Consider the following 9,144-nt stretch of genomic DNA (forward strand, 5'->3'; position numbering starts at 1 on the left):
CGAGGTATGCAGAAATTAGTAATACAAGTATTACAATATATCTTAGAAAAATAAATAAAAATTACTATTAGTAATGCATAAATTTTAATGTAGAGTTTCATGATTTATGTGTTATAATCCTTTGCTTTTATAATACATTATGAGGTCGTTTTGTTTAGAAGTAAGAAAATTGCAATGCAGAGTGATAACTAATTTGGTAGGACCAAGGTAATAATCAATAAAAGACTTGTTCAAAAGCACGCATCCTAGTTGTGTTACATACTTGCATGATTGCATGTACTTATAAAAAGTGGGACAAGTAGCAGTAGGTTAAAAAAATAAAAGTAGCAGTAGGTAAGAAGTTATATTACCACATTATATTCTCAAAGCTTATTCTGCCCCACTCAACACCTTTTCAGAAGTGTGAATCAACATTTACCTTTCCTAGTTCTTGTAGGCTCTCAAGTGACATCTATTTTAATTTACCTATTTTATACTTCCTCCAGAACAGATTTCCCTTAAAATAAACCAAGTCCGGTGCACGATACATCTCACGTTCACACAAGATTCAAAAAGGATTGTATCCTAAAGGACCTAATATAGGCAGTCTATCCTGACGCAAGCATCAATAACTAATTCCACAGCTCGAATATGTAAATTATAATTCACACAGAAATTAGTTTATTGTTGCTCCAAGATTCCACTTCCATTGACAACGAAGAAAATATGAAAATTTAATTTGAGATAGAAAGAGTAGTAGTAATGAATGAAGACTTGGTTACTAAATGAACTTAACTCTAATGAATCTAATCGCATTATGTTGTAAGGGGTTACATGGTTAAAATTATTTATTATGTCAACAAATTAATCAAAATCTAAGAATTTCAAAAACTACATCAAGAAATAGTATGCCAAGAAAAAAATTAATAGCACGTGAAGCATGTCCATTGTCCATAGCTCTAAAGTGTAAGGGAAACAAATACGAAAAATATAGGAGACATTGGTATTAAAATTAGACTACTTATTGGAGCACATGAACATGGATTCAATTACTTCTCCCTCCGATAAAAAAAAAGTCCACTTAAACATTTTTTCTTGGGTAAAAAAAAATGTTCACTTATCAAATAAAGAAAGAATTAAATTTATTTTTTCAGATTTGCCCCTATTAAATGTTATATGATTAAATCTCACTGTCTATTTAATTAGGGTAGTCTAGTCAAATTATCTGTTTTTATCTAGAAGTTAGTATTTTCTTAAGGGGTATTCAAATGATTAAGTGGACTCTTTTTTGATATGGAGGGAGTATCTGTTAAGGATACTGCGTTTGAATCCATAAATTAGTTTTTTCTAGATACTACTAAGAAGTTGTCGGTGCCTTGCACCCATGTAACACGATCCTAAGATCATGCCATATCTAACTCGTGAAGACATGCACACACATAACAATGTCTTAAATGAACATTAAGAATGACACATTTAATAAATTTGTCGTCGTTTACTTTGGTCTATGCAATTTTGTATGATTAATGACAAGTGTTTGTGAGGGACCCCTTCAACATACGATGCATTGTAGCGACCAAGCTCCATTTTCATGATTTCATCAAAACTTCTTTGTAATTTTTTCTGCAAATAATTTCATCTCCTTGGTGCGGCACTTTTTCAGATTGGCATGAACGTGAAATATTTTGTGCACCAAACTGTTCCTCACTTAATAAGCAATACAACGAAGCTGATGAAATTGCTTGCCTTTCGGAAGAAAAAAAAATGATGAAAAATTAATGAAACTTCCGTAATCTTTCTTAGCTTTTCGTTCAGTATGCATCCTATATGGCCGATATTTGTAGTAATTAGGAAGTACACGAGATTTGGATCCCAAAAACCACCTTTGAAAAATGAATAATAAGTAAAGAAATAAAATCAGATCCCTTATTGAATAAAAAAGAAAATTTTCCTACAAAACTTGTTTTTAGAGCTCGTTGCACGAACACCACTATTTTGTTATAAATTAAGATGTCTTGAGTCTAAATATTTGTTCCAATCAAAGAAAAAATTCATAGGTAAAGACCATTAAAGTTGAAGATTACTTAATAGATAATGAGGGGAGAAAACATGAAAAGCCCACCAAGAATATACAACTAGCTAGTAGCTAGTACTAAACTACTACTAGTATATTTGCTTTATCAGTCGCTTGATTCTTGAACTTTTGGTTCCCATTAAGAAAAAGTTTGTACATTCTACAAATATTCACTACCCAAAAGAGGGGGAACAATGAGCGAGAGAAAAATCAATTAACACCAAATAAAATGATTCCCACAAAACTTTGCATTGTTTCCAATTTATCATTAAAGGTCTAAAATTATAACAATAAAAATACAAAATACAAAACCCATAATGAATCTCTCCACCTTACCCACAAGTCTAGGTTCGAAATTCGAATCCTCGGAATGGCAAAACCTCCGGTAAGAAATACTTCCCCTTAAATAGGCACTACACGGCGTCAACTACAGATCTCGAATTTGAACTCTCGAAATGAAGCAATCTCTAGGAAGCACTTTTCTCTTTACTAAACTAAGACCAGTAAGAAGCACTTTTATCTTTGCTAAACTAAGACCAGTAGTACAGGGTACCGAATACCAAATGATTTCACTAAAGAAAAGTAGAAAAAAGAGTAGAGAGAGATGAATGAGAGCGTTGACAATAGAGCAATTCTTCTTCTTCTTTCTTCTCATTTGTTCAAACATCAACATGACAATTTTGCACCAATTGATACTTTATAGCGGATGACTTCCCAACAACAACACTGTTCCCCATCATTTTTCCTCCAACACCAACATAAGCAGGACAATTCACATACAAATGATATTTCCCGGAAATAAAACTCCCAACTTTCCACTTAACTCTTCCATCAATTTTAACATTTAATAAAACCGTACCAACCATTAAATCTTGACTAATTGCACTACCTAAATAAGGTGCAATTGGCACATTATTTCCATACACAAAAGGTGACCATATCGACACATCTTTGTGACCTTGGTACGTTTGTGGCAACAACGTTGGGAGTGTTACTTGTTGGCCACGGTACGTAGCGTAAATGTCGAGTTTGTCGTAGTATATTCCAATTCTTCCGTTAGGGTTGCGAGAGGCGATTGTGATTTGTATGTTGGTCGTGAGGAAATTAAAGGGGGCAGAGGTGTTGAAGGCGTAGACGGTTGCGTCTTGGAGGATGAAGTGAGGTTTTGTTGGACGAAGGATGAGCCAAATGAGGAGAATGATGAAGAGGATTAGGATTACGAAGCCGATCAGGGCGGCTATGAGGCGACGAAGGGGGTTGTTAGGCTCCTCGTCGTGTTGGTGGCCGCATTCTTTTTCCGTCATGGTGGTGGCAGTTTGCGATGGTGGTGAGGTTTTGACAGACTCTGAGAGTTAGGGGAGAGTGTGAGAGTTTTGAGATAAGTTGGTGAAATATGGTTAGTTTTCAAGATTATGAGAGAGAGAGAGTTGTATAAAGAGAGCGTTCATTTTTACTTATTCACTATGGACTTTCAGACACCTTTTAAGAAATAATAAAGCCATAATACATAAATATGCTCTCAAACTTGGTATCAGCTGACAAGTATGCCCTCCAATTTTGGGTGTGCACAAATAGACATCTTAACTTGTATAAAATTGAACAAGTAAATACAAATGCTGACGTGACATATAAATATTGGAGGTGTCACGTCTCGTGTTTACTTGTTCAACTTTATACAAGTTGAGGTGCCTATTTGCACACATCGAAAGTTGGAGGGCATATTTGCCAGTTGAGGTCAAGTTTGAGGGCCTATTTATGTATTAGCATAATTTACCATGATACCCATATTAATTAATGTATAGTTTTATGGGACTTGAAAAATGATTTGAAATGACTAATTAATGCTATGGGTAAAACAAGAAAAAAGAAATTGTCTTCTCTGATATGCTAAAAGTGACAAGTAAGAATGAAAATTTATTTTTAGAATACTGGACAAGTAAAAGTAAACGGAGGGAGTTGAAGAATTTGGTAGGTATTATAAACTATTATGACAAGTTGTTTTTTGGATGTACTATTAGAAGTGTAAATTGTATGACTTATACTTACAGTGATAAAAATTTATACTTGCGAGTTGTATCTTAATAGTATCAAATTATATTCAAACTGTAGATCAACTTGCACAAGTTATATGTTGCAGGTTAAGAGGCAAAATTCGTCTACAAATAAAGAGCTCTGCCTTCTTAATTAAAACATCAAGAAAAGTGATCATATAATCTCTCCCCCCATCTCTACAAAGTTATTGATTTGCTTCTCTTATTTATTTGCAAATATAATATTTATAATAGTAGGTTTTTTTCCCTTCTATTTTTCTTGGGTTTGTATGTGTTAGAAGGGAATAAAGTAGGGTATATGAAAATCTTCCTTCTAGGAAAAAACATGATATTGACACTAATTTTATGTGTGCGCGGCAAATACTCTATATAGTCATATGACCCACCATTTAAAATAGGAGAATTATTACTTCTATGACTTTAAGTTACATATCTTGTTAGTGATATAAGTTTTTAAATATATAATATTAGATCATTCAAATGATATTTAAAAGTAAATTTCTTTATAATATGAGACTTATAATTTTAAAAGTAAGACAGGTTACTACTACAATAAGTAAAGTTAATTTGATGATGTATAAACTCATTACATTGATGGTGTATAAACTCATTATATTGATGGTGTATATAATTTAAACTCTAATTTATTTGGTTTAATACGCAAATTGATACTCTTAAGGCGCCATGAGTAAGTCGAGGTTTTTCAATAACCATATCAGTCAGGAAGGATCGGAATGCACTAACATGACTAAGATTGTGTTTCATAAGGTCCATAAAGGAGGAGGTGCTTCTTCCAAGGAGTTTCTTCTTTTTATAAGAGTGGAGAAGTCTTTAACTTTACCACTCCAGATGTGTTAATACAATGGTCAATCGTGGCAAAGACACGCACAAACTAGTACTCATGATTATTAGAGGATATTAAAGTGAATGGTACGTGGAAAAATGAAAATGAAACTTGGTGATGGTAATTCAAGTTTGGTTTGGTACATCCTTATCTTTTTGAGACCGATGCTTCTGCACAAAAGATTAAAAAGTGAAAAAGGAAACAAAGATAAGCATTATACCAAAAGGGTCCCACTTCTATAGTGTAAATGACGTGATGGGATAACATGTTTCTCAAGTCTCCCGCTAACTCTGCCTATTCTACCAAGAAAAAGGGAAGAACTTTGGAGTTCCTTTACTTGGGAAATTTGGTGTCGATTCCATTTTTCATGAATAAAGACATTTTTTTAATTTAATCATTTGATATCTATACTTATTAATCCGATTAGTTCAAACTTATATTATGTAGAATATTGTTTCTTCTTTTTCGCGACAGTCAGCGGACACAACAAAAAATTATGACCGCCTTATATACTTATCGTATTTTTACCTGTTTGATATTTTTGTAGAAGGCGGATCAATATCAATACTCTATATTAGAGATTTCTCCTTATAATAAGCTTTTACTTTTTGTTCTGGTCCTATTTTTTGACTACCAATGACAGATAAATGAAAGCTTACCTCAAAACCCGAATCCCCTGGGAGAAGGCGACTCGTTTTTTTTTTTTCATAATTCTTTATTTTTAGAGTTTTAACCCGTGACACTCGTTCGGAAACAACCTCTGTACCTGAGCTGAGAGTCTATCGGAAACAGTCTCTATACCTATTAACAGTGGCGGAGCCAGGAATTTTGCTAAGGGGGTTCAAATGTAAAGAAGCACACACGCGAAAACTACAAGTGGGGCGGGAAAGGAAAAGACTAACCTTAACCCGCTGAATTTAACTTGCCTTATCATGCGCCGTTTAGCATATTTTCCTACTTTCACCCTGCTCCATCGAGCCTTCTTAAATTTTCTTGTGTTGTTTTCACTTTTACTTTGCAGTATTCTACTTTATTTTATTTTTTCATTATGAATTAGCGGTCATTCAATCATATATTACTTTGAAAATCGCGAAGATTCTTTAAAAAGGTGTAGGGATTGGATTGCTAATATTATAATACATATTCATAGGCTAACTAAATGGCATCGCCGATTTTTGAGTTCGTTTAGTTCAGTTTACTAGGTTATTCATTTGAAGAAAAAAAAAGACAAATGACGAACAAATCAAAGAAGTTTAGTTTAGTTAAGTTTTCCTCTCTCAAGAATAGAATTAGAAAAAATAGGAAAGAAATACCATGAAACCAAAGAAAGTAACTTTAATTAAACAGTTTTGATTAAAGGATCTTCACAATTTTTAAATTTCTTTATTCAATTAAAAATAATTAACCTTATTTTTTTAAAAATAATTCTAATTTTCCTCTCTCAAGAATAGAATTAGAAAAAATAGGAAAGAAATACCATGAAACCAAAGAAAGTAACTTTAATTAAACAGTTTTGATTAAAGGATCTTCACAATTTTTAAATTTCTTTATTCGATTAAAAATAATTAACCTTATTTTTTTAAAAATAATTCTATCTCAATTTCAAGTTTAATAACAATTCATCGTTTTCTTAAAGAGTTTCTTCGAGTTACCACATGGAAAGAGAGTTACGTAGAAACAAAATGAGCAATCAAGATAAGAAGAATAAAAGGCAAAAATAAAAAGGAATATGCCTAATAAATTTGAACAAAGGAAAATTGAGAAGGAGAAAAGAATAACAATCTCCTACTCATTCTGAATGAAAGGGGAAAAAAAAGAATAAAAAGAAAAGAAAAAAAGGAAAAAAAAAAAGAAAAAAGAAGAAGAAGGAGAAATAGAATAGAAGAGAAAAATAACAAAAAAAGAAGTAGAAGAGCAAAGCTGCAAATTGAGCCCACAATTAATGAGGCTTTTCATTGCGTTAGGGGAATTTGAGCCCAAAAACTGAGCCATCTCCGTCTCTGCTGTGTGGAAAAGCCAAAGCAAAGAAAAAAAAAAAGCGACAAATTATTGCGTGTCGAGATTCAAACCAGCGACCTTGAGGGAAAGTTTGAACCCCCTTAACCATTTAGCTAAGATTTTCAGATGCGTTAAGGGGGTTCATTATAGCATATATATCCATAATATTCAGATTTGACTTTACAAATACAATGGAATTTTCCGGCGAAGGGGGTTCGGATGAACACCCTGATCTCCACCTGGATCCGCCCCTGCCTGTTAAGGTGGAGTTAAGGCCTACGTGCACTTTACCCTTTCCAGATCCCATTTTGTGGGACTACACTGGATATGTTGTTGTTGAACCCGTGACACTATGATATAAGGGTGAAGAGATGCTCACGAACTCGTTTTTCAGAATTCTCCTAGACTTCTAATTACATTAAGCTATACTTGCTGCCCCATCATGACAAAAAATTTAGAAACTGTTGATTGATTTCCGACTAGCAATGAATTAAGCTGCATGTGGACTAGGAGTGGACTCATCCCTCTATATTAATGGCTATAATCAATTTTACCGTCTTCTCTGCATGTGCCTCTTCTGCCCACATAATTAAGAAACTGAGGATAGTTAAAGCTAAAGATTTAGAGCCCGTTTGGCTTAGCTTATCAGTTTTTTTGAGTATTTAGTTGCACTAAGAATAATAAGCATTTTGTTGTTAAAATAAGTTTCTCCAAAAATAAGTTGGTGTTGATTTAAATTTAAAAAAGCGAACATTATAAGTTGTTCTCAACTTATAAGCTGCTTTTTTTAAGCCCATCCAAATAGGCTCTTAATCAAATTGTCATTTAATTTGCTCTAATCTAATGTTTGGACTTTAAATTTCTGATATTTAAACTGGACTTTTCTAGCATATATTTTGAATGAACTACCTAGCATTAATATTTAATTTCTTCTCTTCTTTTTTCAGTTAGGTGAATTTTTATTTTTTTTCCTCAATACAACAATGATCAGGGGACAGGGAAGGAGAAAAAGACATTAGTATATATTGGTCAAACCAATTATAATTAATTCACCTCTTATATTTTAAGTTTTGGAGCATCCTCAAGATTAGGTAATGTTACTTTAATCGTTACGCTGCAGTATCACGTACTTCCTGAAGAGCTTTAATACGATTCGATTAAATTAATTAATAATTATCCTTCGTAAAATATGAATAACTTTAAACCCTTCTACAACCTGAATGATATAAATCTAGTATGTAGCAATATAAATATATTTGCACAATGATATAAATCTAGTATGTAGCAATATAAATATATTTGCACATTTACGACATCTCATGGGCTCCTGTTTAAGTTTCGTTTCGTTTAAGAAATTTGTATAAACATGGCATCCACGCTATAACACAGACACATCTTGTTAACCCGATAAAAATTGTAAAACAATTTAATAAGAGAAGAGAATGAAATTTATGTTAAAGCTATGGCGTCACGGATAAAATTTGTCAAACAATTGAGCAAATGAAAATTGAGAAGTATTATGCATGTCAATCCAGCAAAATTTGAATTTAATAAGATAGGAAAATGAAAATTGTAACAAAACTATAATGTGCTTATCATTTGTGAAAAATTGAACTTATAAAGCTAAATTTGAACAATTTGACAAGCTTGTAAAAAAAATTGTACTAAGGTTATAACAAAATGTTTTAACCTTCCCAATAAATTTATTGGCAAAAAATTATAGGCAATTGAACACAAGCAAGTATTGTCAATCCGACAAGACTTGAGAATAATTTAACAAGACATGAAAATGAAAATTATAGTACTAAAGTTATGATGTGCTCGTTATAATTTGTGAAAAATTGAACATTGATAAAGTTCTACCAATTTAATAAATTTTATGAACAATTTGACAAGCTTGTAAAAAAAAAATTGTACTAAGGTTATAACTTTTCCATCAAATGTTTTAACCTTCCCAATAAATTTATTGGCGCTAACGATCTTTTTTTGCCCGAAACTTTCGGTTATAGTGTTGGAGCATGTGCATCTTAATATTAAAACTAAAATATCAAAGTGCATTATTATAACGAGTATAAATTGACAAGAAGTTGGTCATTTTATTTTGGTGTAACTCATGTAATTACTAATGTCATGATCTACCACTAATTACTCACTCAAGCTTAAATTTTGTAACCATCAACCCATATTCTGCAATATTC

The 9,144-nt window shown here is 32.4% G+C and overlaps 1 protein-coding gene across 1 annotated transcript; it reads right to left on the minus strand.

The window, feature by feature from the left end:
• Positions 1-2,596: 2,596 nt before the first annotated feature.
• Positions 2,597-3,446, minus strand: LOC132065509 (NDR1/HIN1-like protein 1). The gene has a single exon (XM_059458933.1). It carries the CDS (start codon positions 3,355-3,357, stop codon positions 2,713-2,715), a length of 645 nt encoding a protein of 214 aa, XP_059314916.1. The 5' UTR covers positions 3,358-3,446; the 3' UTR covers positions 2,597-2,712.
• Between the last annotated feature and the right edge of the window lie 5,698 nt (positions 3,447-9,144).

The sequence above is a fragment of the Lycium ferocissimum genome, chromosome 7 (assembly GCF_029784015.1).
Source record: "Lycium ferocissimum isolate CSIRO_LF1 chromosome 7, AGI_CSIRO_Lferr_CH_V1, whole genome shotgun sequence".
Lineage (NCBI taxonomy): Eukaryota > Viridiplantae > Streptophyta > Magnoliopsida > Solanales > Solanaceae > Lycium > Lycium ferocissimum.